The sequence below is a fragment of the Aptenodytes forsteri genome, unplaced genomic scaffold (genome assembly GCF_000699145.1).
Source record: "Aptenodytes forsteri isolate BGI_AS27 unplaced genomic scaffold, ASM69914v1 Scaffold70, whole genome shotgun sequence".
In the NCBI taxonomy this organism is placed as follows: Eukaryota; Metazoa; Chordata; class Aves; order Sphenisciformes; family Spheniscidae; genus Aptenodytes; species Aptenodytes forsteri.
This window is the reverse complement of record NW_008795690.1, coordinates 1733848-1753506: the sequence shown is the minus strand read 5'-3', so window position 1 is coordinate 1753506 and position 19659 is coordinate 1733848. Positions and strand designations below refer to the sequence as shown.

Below are 19659 nucleotides of genomic sequence, written 5' to 3'. Positions count from 1 at the left end.
TTTTTAAATTTAGCTCCTGTGGGACCTTTGCATTCAATGACTTGAATAATATCCCTCTCTCCCTTGCTACAGTGATGCTCTGTACAAAGCCGGCGCCTGTAATCCAAAACCTTTTTCAGCTTGTTTTTGTAATGCACCTAACCTTACTCATTTTGTGAACTCCTGCCTGGGAGCTACAGAAATAAGCAGTTTGATAGCAGCCTGATAGCAGCTGCAGCCAGAGGCTTATTTCACAGTACAGCAGCAAGTGCAGAATCCAATTGGTCACTCTTGGCCAGACTAAATCATCTTTGAACAGGAACCATTCATAAAGGCAGAATCAACAAAATCTTCATCGATTCCACTAATTTAGTTTGTCTGTGTGCCTTACTGGGACCTCTCAACTCCTTCTTACCTTCTGTCAATCTCCTCCCCTTGATAAAGAGACTGCATATTCCAACACCGTCCCAGCCAAGGATTAAAAAAATAAGGATATCAGAAACATGCTTTAAATTGCTTGGGTATTTGAGACACTTTGTTATGATTATTTAAAAATCAAAGTACACTATGCACTATCCTATACTGACCTTCCTCCTACTCATTTCCAGTCCTGTACACTTTGTTAATACAGTGTATTTAAAGGTAATAGGAGGTGCTAGATCATCAACCCCAAACAATTTGTACTAACCCAGGGTGTACATGCAATACAGTATTTTTCTCAGTGTGCTTCAGCTCTAGTTCAGCAAGTAATCACACTTAGTGATTCTGTCCTCAGGCAAGGCTTAACTGAGGCTGGCAGGGATGTAGAGATACATGATTCTGCACACAAAATCCTTCTAGTACAACACATCAGCACTTCTTCATGAGCTGTTCTCACACATTTCAGTCTGGGAAACAAAACCACTCCATGTCTCATCCTCTCCACCAGTGATAACATGAATTATCATTTTTAAGATGATTGAGAGATTTTAAACCAGGGGAAGAGATTTGGTTATCTTAGTAAGATCCAGCCTTAAAATCATCTCTGATTTTTAAAGGGAACAAAGAAAACTCTATCAATTACAGAGACAATTGTGGCTTCACTAGAGCTGATGTGTCTTCAGGGAAAAAAAAAAAAGGGGGGGGGGGGGGGAAGCAAACCCGCAACCATTTCAGTATGGAGAGAAGTGATTTTCATTTATATGTAGTGCTTCCCTTCTGTCTCATCTGGAATACAAGCAGGTAAAAGCCAGTGAAGAAGAGAGAAGCCACTCCTAATAAAGGGCTATATCTTGGATGAACTAAGCTCCCATGACACATCTGCACACCAAGACATTTTACTCTGACAGGATCTGACCCAACTGAAATGTCAACATTACTTACTGCCAAGTCAGAAAGGGATAAGAAGTGTCCCTTCAGAGACAGATTAATGAGAAGTAGAAAGCACAACATATGCCAAAAAAGTCGAGTTGTACTACACCTCCTTCAGTTATGTGGAGTTACTTTACAAGTTGGTCTGTTGAGATGCAGGAGCACTGGGTAAAATAATACAATGTGATGTTTAAGGGATTTTGCAGATTGATAATTTATTGTCTAACACTGAATGGATAGTGTAGGCAATTTTCCACTAGTGGTCTCATTCTAAATTAAGTGTTCGCTCAGCCATATGTGCCCCTTGCATTGTATTCATGGCTGCAACAGCCAGCATGTTCCATTTGTGCCCTGTCTGGTTAGTTACACAACTCCCATCACTGGATAAAAGCAATGGTTTGTGCATATAACTCATACTTAGAGGATTAGATATAGAGTATTCATATTTATGCATGTATTGTTTACAATTTGCAGTTTCATGGAAAAAATACAACTTACCTCAAAAAAAAGGTTAGCATTCTGCTATTGCTGTTATATTTATGGGCTTTACATAAATTTCCAGATACTTCTATTCTGGCTGAAAAAAACATAGCATTTTTATATACATAAATGTACAGTTTATCGAAAGAAGATGTATTTGGATAAGAGTAGAAAAATCTATAAGATGTTCCTTTGCCAAAAGTAACGTAAATATCTTTTGGCCCCAAAAAATTCAAAACTGAAGAATTTTTATCAACATAGCGTCTCATTCTGTAGTTGTTAGTCACCTGAGCAATTCCCATAGTAGTAAATCAGTCTGTAAAGTCTGGAGGACTTTCAGTGTCAAACTGAAAATACTACCATAAGATAAGTTTATCAACTGCATATTGTTTTAGGAGCTAGACTATGGGGAGTTATTCATTCCTTCTAATAAGAGCAATATTGTAATATATCTTGTCTTTACCAGAGGCTGGGTTAAATTAGATTAAGAGCATAAAAAAAAGAAAGATTCATGATGGTGAGAAACAAGAGAGAAAATAGACAAGATTTGGAACAGCTAAGGAAGCCCTGAGAACATGCTAGATAAATGGGCTGTCTTGAAATAAAAAAATAACACCTCAAGTACAAGTGGAGAGTATAATAGAGAGTACTTTCTATTTGAAGTCACTGCTAACCTGTTAAATTCCTATAAAGCAAAATAGGACCAAATATTAGTGCTCACACTGGGTGGCACCACAGGAATCTCTGAAATAGTCAATGTGTTAAGATACCAGCTGGCTTCCATAGCTAAACAATACACAACAACAATCTAGTCTACTCTTCTTTTCTTTAGACGCCCCTTCCTGTTAAGAGGATCATTTAGAAGTTGTCCAAGTTTCAAAAGATCCGAAAGCACTCACTGTAGCCTCTTTTCTTTCCCACTGAACTTGACAGGAAGTTTATCACCAACTCCAGTTTCAGTACTACTCGACTTCAATTTGTAGACCACAAGCCTGATAGTCCATGGGGCAACCTCACACCCCAGGCTCATGTTCTCATCATGATAGCAACAAAGTTGATTCTTCCCTTTTATCTTTGCAAGATCTCCAAAATTACCAATGAACTATCCACCAGTACTTTCAGTTCAGGTGTCAATTCCCTGCAGTTGTGATTTAAACTAATTGGCACTGCTGTGATACTTGCATCTTTCAAAGACAGAATTGGCAAAAACCTGAATAAACAAGGCTATGGAAAGCCAGCAGGAGTACACACTTGTTGGACATATTACCAACAGAGATAGTTAAAAAAACTGTTCAAAAGAGAAACACTGTTAGAAATTTGTAAACTTTGAGGAAGTTTAGTTCTAGTGCAATGGTCGTAAGATCAGCGGAATCTACCCCGCAAACATATATCCCATACCCAAAAAGTCTTTGCGCTAAGAGTATTAAGTAGGACAGTTTTCCATACCCTTTTGATTTAATGCTACAGAATCAGTTTAATTTTCAGAAAATTCAGTTTTGTCTTTTGGCATAAAATGCTTTGTAAAAGCTCAGCACATTTCTTGGCTGTCTATCTTAATTGCTCATAAAGATTCTCAGCCAACAATCAAGTGCTTCCAAAAAATTAACAAAAGCCCTACTACATGCTAATTCCCCAGGTTTTTTTATATTTCTAGTCAGTTCTTTCAATGTCAAGCGTTAGCCAATGATAATATACATTGGCTTGAAGCCATCATCTTCTTTTTAAGCTTATTGTGACTGCAAGACACTAAGTGGTATATCCCAAAGGAAGAGTGGGGAAAGCATTGCTGAAAACTATCTGCTTGTAAAAACTATCCATGTAAAAAGCACTTGCTCTTCCAAAAGCACATATTCACTTTACAGAACATTCAAAAGAGCAAAATTTTGTTAGCCTTAGTTTCTGCAGGAAACAAATTATTTATCTGTTTGACTGGCATACAGCCAGATATAAAAATATATCCATGCCGTATTTGAAAGCTGGTCTTGGTATATATGCATCTCCAATAATTTCTTGCATCAATTAAATTCTGGTTTACTTGGTACATAGTCTGATCCTGAGCAGCTAATGGGAGATTTCTTTTTAATTTGGGAGTGTGTGTGGGGGGTGTTTGTTTGTTTTTCAATAAGCTGTGGATTAAGGATAGGAAAATGGGTGCTTATCGCAACTTGTTTTCAAGGCCTAGGCCCAAATTTGGTTACCTTTACTGCATGCCCAAACTTTTGTCCACAAACAAACATACAGAGCCTTTTACTTAAGCAGGGATTCTATCTGCTGAAATCCTGAATCCTTTATCCCATCATTTCTAACATTTACCTCCCCTCCATTAGCAGTACGATCCCCCATGAATACATCTATGGACAATTAATTCACATATAATCATATGTCACCAGTTGATTCTCTAGAGGAAACTTATTGTTTAACTTTTGATACTCTCTCTTTAGCTTGTCTCAAAACGATATTTGACTTGGGAATAAGTTACTGGAGTTATTCCGACTTTTCATAGTTTGGGATATTCTTGCATTTTCCATTTCTGTCCCTTAAGCAGATGTATTACTGAACTTAAATAATACACCTAGAGAATTTTACTTTTTTTTTTTTTTAAACACAGAGGAAAGCAGTTATAGTTTTTGCCACATACAACATGAGTGCGTTTCAACTGAAAAATCAAAATGGGATGGAAGTAAGAGTAGTAATGTTGCTGTGTAGAACTGCTTGCCTGGAACAAAGGCGCAGAAGCCAGATAGAGCTCAGCTCAGTCTGCGGTCACCTGGTGAATCGCTGGGTGTACCTACTGCACCACAATACTTCCACACTGTTTTAAGGTGAGGTCTGCCTGCCCACACAGTTCCTTCCTTACACAGTATCAGGCCAAACTAGGGAGGATGAAATGAGAATGACTGCACCAAACCTAACCTCTCTGCAAGGCATGTAGCCAGTTTAAACACTAGGACAGCCTGGACTAAAGCACAGGTTTGGCACCATCCTTGGGTTACTGTTTACACATATGGGGGAGCCCAAAGGGCAATAAATTAAGTTTATTTACTTTCAGGTTTTTAATGAGTAAATTTTAAGTGCTCATTGTGATGGTTTTCTATTTCAACAATTTGTTAGATGTTAAGGCCAACAGGACCGCCGTGTTGCCTGAGCTTCTGCCTACTAAAAAGCCGTATCTTTGATGAAAATCCAGTGCCTCGCTAAGAATCCCACTCTGAATGAGTCTCTTCCCCCCTCTGCTCCAAATCAGTTTCTTGGGATGCTGACTCATCCCATAAACTAAAGCATGCCCTGTGCTACAAAAGCATGCTCCTCTGTTTCACTCTTGGCCAAAACTTTCTCTGCAAAACCTTGGAGTCTTTTCACACCTAGTAACAAGACACAATTCCTCTGTTTGCTCGGAGCACAAATTTTTGAGTTTTCACATTCCTCCTTGTGCACTGAAGTTCTTTCAGCATCAATCAATTCATGATACAAAGAATCTTTCTAGGAATAAGCAATCAAAATTACAATTATGCAACATACATAATTGACTCCAGCAGGATATCCCCCAATAACAGGGAAACAATTGCCGACTGGCTCCCCCAGAGTCTGTTACTAACAGCTCCAGAAATCGGTCTAATAAATAGGTTGTCCATAAGAGCATGAATTCATACAATGGATCTGTCTCAGGCTGTCTCTTAGGGCTTTGAAAGCCCTTAGTTTTGGCATCTGTATAACCACACATTGTAAGTGTCTCTTCACAACCGACACGTTCTTTCTTTCTCTGCTGTACAGAAGTACACTTGAACCAGAGCAGCCCAACCAGTGAATTCCCCAGCTATGGTGAAAACGGAAATGATACCAGTTTACTTGTTTCACCCCTTCTGGTGGCTGGAGTAGTGATCGGACTTGTGCTATTTCTATCCTGTGTTACAATCATTGTTGGCAGTCTGCGAAAGGATGGACGGTTAAGACACCCACATCTGAGGAGAGATGCTGTTTATGGTAAGATAGCTAGTTATAGCAAGATAATGCTTAACTTCATTAATATAGAATCATAGAATCATAGAACCATTAAGGTTGGAAAAGACCTCTAAGATCGAGTCCAACCGTCAACCCAACACCACCATGCCCACTAAACCATGTCCCTAAGTGCCTCATCTACACGTCTTTTAAATACTTCCAGGGATGCTGACTCAACCACTTCCCTGGGCAGCCTGTTCCAATGTTTAACCACTCTTTCAGTAAAGAAATTTTTCCTCATGCCCGTCTCGTGCTACAGGCAACAAAAAGCATCTGGCGGCTGTGCAAGTGATTAAAAAAATAAAATAATTAAAAAATAGGATGAGTAGGTCACAGGCAGCTTTGTAGTTTAATAGCATCTTTGTGCTGGCACTGAATTCACATAGTACAAGCTCCATAGTTAATGGTAAACATAAATAAGGCCAATGCTGACAGCATTTCTTAAAGAGCTTATTTTCCCTTGATACAGTATAAGATTTCTTCTCTATCGCTAGACTCCTGATAGTTTATTTTCATATCCCATTATAGGCTTGGTATAGCACATAATGGAATTTCTATTTGTTGGAAAGCCAGGAATCTTTTCACTTCTGCAGTGTGCACCAACCTACAACAATGACTGGGCAATTACTTCTTTTCTGACCACAAAAGTTAATAACTGGATATAAACAGAACAACAGGGCATCAAAATGTCATTACAACTGTCATCATCATTAATGATGTCATTAATGACATCAATGTCATTACAACTGTCATCATCATTAAAGAGACTGGTTTGCTATCAAAAAAGTGCCAATTCCCATCCCCCTACGCCCCGACAAAAATCCCCCATACTTTAAAAGGATTTGGAAGTATGAAGGAGTTAATTGTAGAATTATATTTTGGCCAATTTTGGGTTTGCTGACCAGAAGGTAAAAGCCACTTTGTCAAGGAAATGACAGAATCTGATTATTTCTATATTTAAGGAAAAAACAGTTACAAAAAGTTACTTTGTACGTATTCAGCTAGTAAAAATTCAAATTATAAATGGATTAATGAATTGAGTGGAGCATCAACAATTTCTGTCATCTGTGGTTAGGCTCCTATATCTGCAGTTTGCTATGAGAGTACAGTTCTTTGCATATTGTTGAGTGTTTCTTCTTTATACAGAAAAGATAATAATAGTGAGCCACATAAAAACGCATTGGCTCAAATCTTGATTTCACTGAGGTAGATCAAGTATCCACTGAAGTCAACTGGACTTCATTTAACTATTTGGACTAGGAATTTTCATGTCTAAAAGAAACACATTTCATAGGATCAGTTTGTCCACGTAGAGCCAGGAATAATTATTTTTGGCTTTCCCAGAAACATTTATACAGATAACTGAATAACATCGATGTTTTGGGAATAAATTTTAGACTCCAAGTGAAATGCAAACTCCCATGGTCACGTACAGAGGGGAAAAAGGAAAAAAATAAAAATAAAAAAAAATAATGTCTACTATTATTGTAACATCTATTTTTCCCACTTTTCAGCAGCTAAATTTGGGATTAAATACTTAAACCCAAATTGGAGTTACAGTTTTACCCCTGAACAGCAATATTTTGGCATGATAAAATGCTGACCATTAAGATTAAATCACTACATTTAAATCTACTGCTATGTTAATTTCAGGTCCTTTAAAAACCATGAAGCCAGGCAAAAACATAAGGACAATTTTCAAACTGCTGGTTCGAAATAACAATGCTAGAGAAATGGAAACAGAAAAACATGGTGATATTTTAAGATTATTCTTTTGAATTTCTCTGAAACTAAATTGTGCCAGTCTACCCAAGTGAAAATTTTACATTAGCACACACCATCCTAGTATCTCAGCATGCTTCCACTGCCCAGCATGGGAGCAGCGGGAGTCACTGTGAAGTTGGCTTCCTTCACTTACCAAGCAAAAGGAAAGCACAGTGCATGATAGACTGGATTAGTCCTGGTAAATTCCTTGAGAATAAATTGGCAGAGGTAAAAATTGCCAGAAGGAGGAACAAACAGTTCAAGTGAGTCCTGCCCTTTACCCTCTGTTGAGACAGACACTACTTTGATGTCACTTTAGAAGCTGGCCCTTCTCTCCAGGTACTATTTTAATGCATCAAGTGAAAAGGAGGGATCACTTTATTTGGAAGACATGCAGCCACTCTCGGGGGGGGGGGGGACGCCGCCGGGGGGGGGGGGGGGATAATGGAATTGCTGCATTTCCACAATTTGGGACATTCTTATGGAAATTTACCCCAGAATGTTGAGCATTAACTATCCTCAAAGACAGAAAATAGCACTAACTCCTTCGTATTTCTGGAGCTATGAAACTCTCGTGTGAAAGCATTAAGAAAGGCCTGGAGCAGGCAGCAAGATGATTTTCTCTACTATTTTCCCCTTTTTGTGAGTGCTTTATTGAGAACAGCATTTTCTCAAGACACATACCTACAAACACCTAAGCCTCATTTTAAAAACCTTCACAGAATTGGCAAGGTTTCAATGTATCGACTCCTGGGAACTTCAGCAATCCTGCTAATGTTTGAAGCTGCATGAAGCAGAACTGCCACTCCTTTTAAACCTTTGAGGCACAAGAAAAACTTTAGACACTTGCATCTTGTAGGGCAGCACTAATTATATAGACCCTGTGCCATAGGTGTCTGAAACACCACAGTTCATCTACAGATGACGCTAACTTGCTCTTAAAGGAATAGAAATGTCCTGTGAAACCTGATTGTTCCAAAATACTAGTAATTCCTCTGCCTCAGATAGGTTTTATTTTCTGATTTATGGTAGCGTTATAAACAGTGATATTGTCTCAGAGAATCCACCATGGAGGAAAAGAGCAGCAAGTATTAATTGCCTGTTTTCCAGCTCCAGATGGCTTCTCTTATGGTGGCTCTTTTGGAGAGCTGAGATCCACCTGCATGGAGGAGTTTCCCCCAGCTTTTAATTTTGGTTCCTATCTGGATACACTTTCTCAGGTCAACGTCATGTATCCCGATTCACCTCCACGGTAAGCACTTTTCTAAGATTCTGAGTGTTATAGTTCTGCACTTGCAAAGCCTCTTAAAGAAGAAAATAAAACTGTTAGACCTATACCCACTACAAAAACTCAGGTCACACAAACTCTAAGTACAGACAGACTTTGTTTAGTTTGAGTATAAGTTTTCCTTAGTAGAATATATCTTTGCTAAATAAAGGCATGTGTACAGCCAATTCTCATTTACTAATATTAACATTAAAATTTATCATATTGATAGCATACTAATGAAACACACAGTTAAATTACTTATGAACATCTTTCTTTGAAAGAAATGATTTTACAAGTCAAAGTTTCACTTCCAGGAAAAAAAAAACCACATACTTTTTTCAAGAGCTTTCAGGTTACATTTATTACTGACCTTGGACTGGCTCAGATCAGAATAAACAGAAAAAACAAAAAGGCGGGGGGGGGAGGAAGAAAGGAGAAGTGCAAGAAACCCTTAAACCTTTCTGTATTTTTCAGCAAGCCTCACTTCTCCAGCTTTCTTAACCCCAGTATTCTATCAGAAAGCAGAACTGAAGAAGACATACCATTCTGACATACCCAGTAATTGTACTTAACCTCCTAATTTAGGATAGGGAGAAAATCGTTTGGGATTATTCATCTTATATCAGTAATCTGTGAAGGAGGATGACTACTATTTTAGCTGTTTAACCCAAACCTGCTCTGGAGAGCCATAGTTGCCTGGATTGTAATACCATCTTTGGAGAAGAGCGTCCTTCAAATATCAGGCAGTTCTAATTGCCTGGGGAGGTAACATCGCCAGAAAAAGCTCTTTCCAAAGACAGTTATTCCAGAAATTATATAGCAGCTCATTCCACATTTGTGTGCCTGCATTCACAGGATACAAGAACGGCCATCACGAGTGACAAGAGTCCCACTCTAGGCCATCTATATCTCCTCTGTGTGCCTCATGCACTTTGAGGTTAATAAATGAAGGAATTCGGTTGCTCCCTCTAATGAACCAACAGAAATAATTTTAAACAGAACATGACTTCAGGCTTTCTGTAGTGCTGTATCTTACAAACAGTAAATAATGGTTGAACAGCTATGCTCCCCCTTTTTATTTTTATTTTCTTGCTTATAAACACTCTGTTTTGAGTTAAACCGATATAAGACCAGCCCTTTTCTGACTGCTTGTATACATATGCAATATAGAGCAAGTCAGTAGTATGAACGTACAATATATAGATCTTTGACTTTTCTATAAGCAACCCTTTATGTATTACAAAGTCATACTATAGAATAAACGGGCTTTTAGAGATGGTGTAAATATTTTCGCAGAAAGCTCACATGTGAAAAATTATTCTGAGCCTGGCATCTAAATTTGTAGAACTTCATATAAATCCACTTAAAATTTTAGACCGGTGTTTGGACCCACACCCACGAGTCTTTACTAATAAAAGCCAGCCAGCTGACACACAAGCAACAGCTTGAGTGGGCAATTGGCCAGATTTCTGAGAACAAGCTCAGACTCCTGTGAACAAGCTCTGAGAACATATTTCTTTAGCAGACAGGTCTCCTAAGATTAAACCAAAGGTTGCTCCTATTTCCAGTTTGAAACGGGCCCAAAGAAGGATTTTTCACCTCTATGGAGTTCTGTTTGGAAGGATATACATGAGTGATACAGGATAGCACTAGATGATCTGTGCTTTCCTGTAAATTCTCCAGCTACTTCTGTAATAAGCCTGGCACAAGTTAACTGTCTTGTGTCCTACCTTGTTCTAAGAAGCTGTTCTGGGACATCAGTACTAGGATCAGAGAGACATAAAGGTGTCCAACCACTGCCTCCTCAAGATTCCCTTCTGGGCTGAGTGGACTGCGTCCCTGAGGGGCCCAAGGTCTGACTGCATACACAAGGAAACACTGCTCATCCCATTAATTGCAGTTCTGCGTCACAGGTCAAAAGTAAAGATTATTGTTAATGGTTTTGCTGTTTTCTTGCTGCTACCATAGTTAAATATTTTAGAAAAAGTAGCTTTGGCAAATCTTTAAAATCTTAATAAGTTTTAAATCTTAGCAACACAACTTGGAGAAAGCTTCAGGAAAAGAGCTTAGCAGATGGCTGAAAGCAAAGCTACGTAGAGAGACATTTAAACTTACTATTAATACGTTATATAGTCCATTGTAACTTTCTGTTCAGAAAAGCATTGGTTGAGAAGCATTGTACGAATACATTGCATTATGTAAGAGCCTAAAAAATTTCTGTATAGCTACCTTTACACTCTCCTCCATGGAAAAACACTAAAGTGTATTTTTTCTAATTAGTAGAGCATGGAGAGTATTTGGAATGATGGGTGCTAACACCAGGAAAACTGACTGTCAGACATGGCCTTGAAGGATAAACAAGACATGCTTGACCTTGCACATTTAAAATATTAACTCAGTGGGATCAATCTTGTTACATATGATAGTGTTTTGAAGAGTAGGTTTACTGAAATGTAGCACTGGCTAAATTAATGCAATTCCTTCTTCTAATTCATGCAGTGCAAGATGTAATTTAAAGCTAAACTAGCATGTCCAAAAGCTAATAACACAACTGTAGCATAAACAGAACAGAAATAAAGAATGGCGAGGAAAGCAACTGCATTGGCAAATAACTCTCAACACGTATTTGAAGTGAAAGAATGCAGTGAGTGAAAACTAGCGTCCTGCTGCCACAGGCAGGCACCAAGGCATGAGCTTCATTTAACTGCATTGTTCTAATACAGCCTGCAAGAGGCAACAGCATAACATCACTGCATACTAGGTGCTGCTGAGCTGAGTATTCCTGAACATACCATTTTTGCTAAAACCATACTTTCTGAAATTATTTCAGTAGAAAGCATGACACCTCTATTTGGCCAAGGGGGCGATTATAATCAGTCTAGAAGTTTTCATTAGATTTTACAGTTGGGCTTTAAACCATGAAATGAGTGGAAAAGGAATTTTAGGGGAAGGCTGATTAAAAAGTCAGAGTTAAGAGTACCCATTTCTATCGCTGAGGGAGAGCTAACTGTTCAGGACTGCCCGCTCTCGACTCTCCAATTGAAAGTCCAATACAAAATACTATTTATATAAAAACTTTAATTGGGAAATTAATTTATGAAAAATGCCTTGGGATGTTAATAATTTAATTGCTTTGATATCTAAATCACAAATTTCATTTGAGGCTCAATTTTATTATCACCATAGACACTTCCACTAACCACTTTCTTACTTTAGATTTTACGTTAGATTTAGAGGAATACCATACACAGAGCTTTGTCATTAGCCTGCCATAGTTGCAGGGTGGTTACAGAGAAGCCATTTGGTCAATTTGTCTTGACAGCCCAAAATATACAGTGCTCCTATCCATAAACATCCCTTTAGGATAATTAATGACTTTCTAATGAATCTCAGATCTGTGTTAACATCTGTCAGATTGATTTTACATGAGGCGTAGAAGGGAAATATAAAAACAAAATACAGTGGGTATGAACTAAGCAGTTTCAAGGTATTAGGGGTCTGTATTTTAGAGCCTATTTCTAACATGTACAGATACTTGTAGCAGTGCTGGAAGTTAAGTTAATGTTTCATAGTCAGTGTTACCAGAGATGGCAAAATATTTGTTTCTAAGAAACTTCAGTCATCTGAGAAAGATGATCCAGGTGGTCTAAAAACAATTCTAAACCACAGAATTTTTCTCCCCCCAAACTAGGAAACTTGAACAAATTCAACCAGGACAAAAATATAAGAACGCTCTCCCTGCCGCAGTTTAACTATCATCATAGTAAATATGACTTTGAAAGAAATACTGGAAAGGCTATAAATCCAATATTTGCCAATTTGTTCAATATTCACTGTTACAGTATGAGTAAAATCTTCTAATCAAATTTTTAGTATCTTTAGACTTTTAAGAAGAATCAAAGAAAAAAAGTCAAGAGTATTATTTGGAATTATATGACAGGCAGCAGACCTTTAATCAAAAAAGTCTTCTGGAGTTTGATCAAGATGTCTGTAGTTGTCATTTTACATATCGCAAACACATGCTGTTGACACTGTGTGGATAATACCCTTATAGACAGAAATCACAAGCTCGTGCTCATGTTCACTGTGCCCAGAGTTCATTGTAACACACGCACTTATACTGAGCTTTCCTAATTAACTTTTTATATATACGTAATAAGAAAGCTGTTTAAAATAATTTGAGCTTACATGTTTTAAATGGCTTGAAGTACAGTACCAATCAAGGACCAAGTAAATTAAAAACTATTGCATTTTTTTGATGAGAGTCTCTAAAATCCTAACAATGAGGAGATTTGAGGTTCCCTGCATTAACGGAGTTTTATCAACTTTTCACCTTTTGGCCTGAGGAAATGCATTTCACGCTACTCAACTAAGTGCTTTTTCACTCCTTAGTGATTAGATATTAATGGTACGTACAGAGCTTTAGGCAACCAAGGTTATCTCCTTTTTCATCTGTGACTTGTGACTGTCTAATACAGAACATGATTGAGGAATGACTCTTGAGCGAGATGGAGGGATTTAGCTTCAGGAATAGTTTTAATGGAAGCCACAAAAGTCCTCTCTGTATTTCACATTGAAATGTGTCCTGCAGGGCGCACTATGATAAAAACCTGTTAGTCACCCATTATCCTAGTATTCACATTAGAACACATTAGGGGTTTTTTTTGCTTGCTTAAGTGTGCTCACTCTATCTCATCTGGTCATCTTGCCTAATCTATATAGGATCAATTCTAGAGAAAATTGTCTTGTTTAGACTTGATAAATTCCAGTACTCTTAATACCCATGTTCAGTCTGCATTGTTTAAACAGGCAAATCCATTTGAAAATTACTTTAAAGTGGCAGAAGGAAATGCTCATGTCTTAAAGACAGTCCCTAATTTCCCTCTAAATATGAAAAACAAAAAAACCAAACTACTTAAGGTACTTTCTTTTCTAAGACATTCTTTTCCATCCCCCACTTCTGAGGAAGCAAGTTAGCCATATCAGAGGGAAGAAGGCTTGAACCAGCTTCCTAGATTTTCTTGAAAGACAGAATTAGGCTTGCAGGAAACTAACATAAAAACTTGCTATATTGTGCTGTATTCCTGCGCCAAGACCACTTTTCTTGAAAGCAAGGTAAGTAGCTTTTGGCACATTACAATGACAGTTGGCAAAGCATAAGATGGACATTTGTGGTTAATTTCAGATCTCACTTCAATACCCTAATTGAGATTTTCAGCGAGTAAAGTAAAAAATACCATTGGAAATATGACAGTATTAAATCCACTGGAAATCATGACATGAGATAAAACTCTTAATTCTTTCAATTCCAAATTCTGAGCAACTAGACCCTCAAAAGCCCCTCCCTTCACATCCTAGTGCTATTCCTAGTTAATATTAGATATAGAAACAAGTTAATTGCTTTTTGATTAGTTAGTTGCTCTCTGCTGTGAAGGGATTTTTACATGACACCCACATTTCACAGCCCACCTAGTGAGCAGACGGAGATTGCTCTAGTGCCTGACATTAAGCCAGCCCTTGAGAGGTCAGAGTCTGCAAGTGAGATCCCAACAAGAGTATCTAGATTAGTATTTCAGATGTCTCTGGTCTATCTCTAAACAGAGCCCTGCCCTATTGAGGTTCTCAGCTGATGTGAATGCCACCACACCAGTGGCAGCACCATCAAGTTATATCTGCTGTATGGACAGGTTTTCCCCTCAAGCTGCCTTCATCTTGCTATTTTCTACTAACGGATCATCCTTTAGGAAGCCATTTCAGTCAGAGGAACATAAGCTTGAAAGGCTCTTCTACAGTTACCAGTCCCACCGCTGCTGCTGCAAGTAATCATTTTTAATAGAAATTTACCTATTCCATAACAGAGTTTGCAAGGATCTTTTGTCCCCATTATACTCATTCCAGAATACCTAAGGACATACCTAATTCCTAATTATTATGGCAACCTAAATTTGTTTACAGCCATTTTATGATAGTTTCTTTTTGTGGCATTTCCATTCCTCTTAAATACCTATGCCTTTCTCTTTACTTGCTTCTTGTATTTGTAGTCAAAAATCTTCTCACACCTCAGCCTGCATGTTGTGAGGCTAAGGCACAAAGTTCTCTTAGCTTTCTGTCATCAAAAATATCTGTTGAGACGCTGTATCGTCTGACCAGCCTTTTTCTACACCTGTCCCAGTTTCACTCTAGAAGTGCAAACTATTGCTGCATATAAAAAAAAACCACCAAAACAAAACCTGCAGCAGTGAAAGCAGAAAAACCTGATGAAAGAGAGGCGCCAAGCATTTCTAACCAGAAATTTATTGTGCCATGCAGAACAATCACAACTTAAAGCTGTTAAGTCATTGATAACAGGAATGAAAAAAAGGAATATTTTTCTCTCATTTCCCAGTAGTTATACTTTCTGTTGCATACTGCAGCTAGTATTTCCTTCACCTGCTCAGAATTCATTCGTAGCATAATTAAAGCAAAGCCCTTTCTAGGAATACGATCCTAAAACATGTCACATGGCAAACTTCAAGTATTAGCAGGTCCTAAGCATTCCTGCTGACATGCAAAAATTGGTACTGTTGTTTAGAACCTTGTTTCTGGATTAACTCCATGGCTTGGGAGGCTACAAGAGATTATTCTGAAATAAATTTGTCTTAACTGATTATTATTACTCAACCAGTACCCATAGCTTCCCTGTCCTTTACTGTATAATGGTTACAGAAATCCAGAGACTAAACACTGCTTATGATCAAGTGGTTCTTATTATATATAAAATTAATGCCAGGCTGAAATGTATCATATAAAATCTTTATCATAGAATGACTTGTTTTATTTAAAACATTTATTTTAATTGTTTAAAGCTGCACAATTATGTTGAAACTGTATTATATCAATTTCAAATGCTATGTGGTATACGTTTTCATGAAAACAGTGTTTACATTTAATTTCATTTTTCATCTGGAATATTTATTCATCAAAGAGTCACAACTTCCTCAAGATTATCTTGACACATAGTGCAGAATGAAGATCCAGACTTTTAGTGCTTATTAACACAAATATTCCTATTGTAGTTGCGAGGAATGGGAAACTCCAGAAATAACTATGAACAGAAAAAACGCAGAAAAAAAAAATTAATTCCAGGTTTCCTGTCTCTTCAAGGGTTAAGTTACTTAAGCCTTAGATGTTTCCTTGAACAATACCTTGGGTTGCATTTTTTACTATTTAAAAACATTAAAATAGAAAATAACTGTTATTTGTGCATGGTTACGTACTCCAAGATCAGGCAGGCACCTTGGAATTGCATTTACCCCACCTCTGGGAGCTTAAAAGTCAATTAAGTTAGGAGATCAGCATCACTCTACGGCTAATAAAGAGAGAGAGGTTCCTCCAGAGTACCTTACGAGGAGTCTCACCCTTGTTTAAATAGCTGCATTTCAAACATACACAACAAAACATTCCCAGAAAATACTCCAGTGATTTTATGGAGTATTGGATCATTCCTTCAGGGCCCTGTCTTGGCTGACACTGTGGTCCGTTATCTCTAGGTGTTATGTGTTTGTTACTTACCCCCTCACCCACTGTAATTTGGGATCAGTCGTAGTAAAAAATTCTCATGTAATATTATCCAGGCCCAGAGACAGATGGATTTTGATTTCATACTAACACAATAACTAGGAGGACTGAAACTGCATAGGAGGAGGTGCCACTTAACTACATTTGCTTATTCTTGCACTATCATTCTCCTAATTACTAGGCCCCAACAATTCAGGGTGTGTCTTTTTTAATAAAGAAAGATGTTTTGGCTCTTCATTCTAAGCCACTGTTCAATAATTAAACTAAGTGAATGACTGAGACAATTAGTAATATGGAATGGATTGCTATTATATGAAAATATTAAACTAATGCTTAATAAATCACTGACAAAGCATGCAAAAGAAAAATCAAAATATAGTTAGTAAATGCACCTAGTATCTCAAATGGAAACTGTCAGCATCAAAAATAAACCTAGAAAAATATCCTGTCTTATGACATATGTCACTATAAGAGCAGTTCTGTCAAAAATGATACTTTTGCTCATGGTAGTTATACATCACCAAAGAATATATGTATTCTAAGAAAAAACACTTCAAAGGAAACACTGACAGATTTCCAAGCTGCTGTCCTACAAACCCAGCTGTTAGTAGATTGCACGATCAGAGCTAGCATCATCAGCTGAACTACTTACGTGGTCATCAAACACATCATTATTTTTTTCCTTTGACCCTCCTTTTAGAGAGTTACAGTATATTTGTTCTAATTTCAGTTTTTCTTTATTAGGTAACAACATCATATAAACATCCTTTGTGTTGTTTTCATAACAACTTAAACCTGTCAGCACATGTATTTTCCAGATTTAGTGATTCTGTTTACCATCATTAAAAGAAGACAGTAGGTCATCAGCAAAATGGAAACAATGCAACAGGAGCAATTTTAGTAGAGTCATAACACGTAACGAATGAATGAAGTAAACAAAAAGACATCTATTTCACAAAGAACTCTTCATTCCCCAGATTTGCCTTTTTTTCACTAGCTATTGTTTGCATCTTAAAAAATTCTGTAAGTAGAACCTTCTTTCCCCAGAGTAGGTCATAATTTATGAATGACAGCTAGTTAAATAAGCTCCTTTGGGTTTCCTTAGCAACAAACCCATCCTAATACTTACTGCAATGAGACCTCACAAATTCATGAAGTTATTCCCCCCCCCCGCAACATTCAAGCGAGGTCAGCTTGAAGAGCTGCTGTATTTTTTAAGCAACATTCTTCTCTTTGCAGATCACACTTACATGTGGTAAGATGATGTTAACAGACATCAGCCCTCCTTGCCTTTCCTAGTACAATTATCCTTTAAAAACTCAATAGCATAGTCTACAATGACAATGAAGTTATTCTGACAAGAAACAAGGCCAAAAAAAAAAAAAAATGTACACAACAGCACATTTCATGGTCAGTAACCCCTTCCTTCTCATGACTGCCTGTAAGACACACAGAACCTTAAGATAATATAATTTTAAAAATATAATGGATTAAAGTGAATTCACCACAAGTACTGTAACCAAGGATTTTTTTCAGGGCTGAAAAAGAGACGCATGATATTCATGAGATGCAGTGTAATGAGTTCCTGTGGTCCATTATTAAGTTATGGCAACATAATACTTTTCAAAAGCATTTGCTTTCTTGTCTAAAAGGATTTTCCTGTGACTGCTGCACTGAACTTCAACCATCAGCTACTTTTTACATGTACAATAACGTCACAGAACTGAATCTCTCAGATAAAACATAACTATAATTGTATTTTTTGCAAGAGACTGGCAAGTATTTTTGGTTTTCCACTGAAGTCATGCAAGCTCCATGCTCTTGCATTTTCAGTTGCAAAACACAGATATATATACACATATACATGTAGGTGTCATTCCCTTAGCAGTTACTGAGGTTGCACTTTTACGATACGGCTAAGAAGTTCTGCCTGTGAGCTGTGGTCTAAGACCTACCCCACTTCCTCCATCTCTTATACTTCTACTTCCCTTGTGTTGCATTGATGCCCATCTGACTGTGCTGTGAGCTTCCAACTTAAGTAGTTAAATCAGTAGAAATCCGGCCCAGAAAAAACACACACAAAAAACCCCCAACCAAAACAAACCAATGAAAACCTCCAAAAAAAAACCACACACACAAAAAAACCACGCACACAAACTTTTGGCCTATTTAGCTCCACATTGGGGATCATGGTTTGGAGGAAATAGTACAAGGAACACAGTGGGAGTATGCAACAGGGCAGGGGACACTTCCTTTCAATGACATAGACATTGTCTCATGTTGCAACCACAGCTTTACACATGACTGAGCTTTACAGCTGCCACCTTCTCAGATGAAATCAACAGCATTAGTTACCATACTTAAGTGACTTGCATGTAACAGTACAATTTTAATATTAGGAATCATCATTACTGATTGTTATGGATGCACTGGTTCTTTTTAGTGGTAGCCATCATTACATAGTACCTCTTGGCCCCTCTGGTATCGAGGTCTCCATACTACCCGATGAGAAAGCAGCTCCTTCATTCTATTCTAGTTTGCGCTGTTTGCAAGTAAAAAGAAAGAAACCTAAAAGCTGCGTCAAAGGTGCAGACCTCACACTGCAGGACAACTTAGCAGTACCACTTGGTTCGTGATACACACCGCACTGCAGTAAAATGCGAGAGTTCATTTGCCTCTTCTCCTCAAACATGAAGCTTTATTTTAAGACAACAGTAAGGATTTAGTCCAGTATCACTCACATCAATACACGATAATCAACTGCAATAAATTATTGTTATTACAATTTTTTAAAGTGATCCCTTAAATCTTTTGAGGAATAGTTTTCCAACCACCAACATATATGGACAGTGGGTGCCTGTCAAACTGTGTATTACTTTGTCATAGTTTAACCCCAGCCAGCAACTAAGCCCCACACAGCTGTTCACTCACTCCCCCCTGGTGGGACGGGGGGGAGAATCAGAAGAGTAGAAGTGAGAAAACTTGTGGGTTGAGATAAAGACAGTTTAATAGGGAAAGCAAAAGTCGTGCACACAAGCAAAGCAAAACAAGGAATCCATTCACTCCTTCCCATCGGCAGGCAGGTGTTCAGCCATCTCCAGGAAAGCAGGGCTCCATCACGCATAACAGTGACTTGGGAAGACAAACGCCATCACTCCGAATGTCCCCTCTGTCCTCCTTCTTCCCCCAGCTTTATATGCTGAGCATGACGTCATATGGTATGGAATATCTCTGTGGTCAGTTGGGGTCAGCTGTCCCAG

General features: G+C 37.9%; 1 protein-coding gene across 1 annotated transcript in view; it reads left to right on the top strand.

Annotated features, from left to right (window-relative positions):
* LOC103901893 overlaps positions 1 to 19659 on the top strand; it is an 84884-nt gene that overhangs the window by 60290 nt on the left and 4935 nt on the right. Inside the window, 2 exon segments of the mRNA XM_009282856.2 lie at positions 5581 to 5790; positions 8683 to 8824. Of these exon segments, the coding sequence (XP_009281131.2) occupies positions 5581 to 5790; positions 8683 to 8824 (352 nt within the window).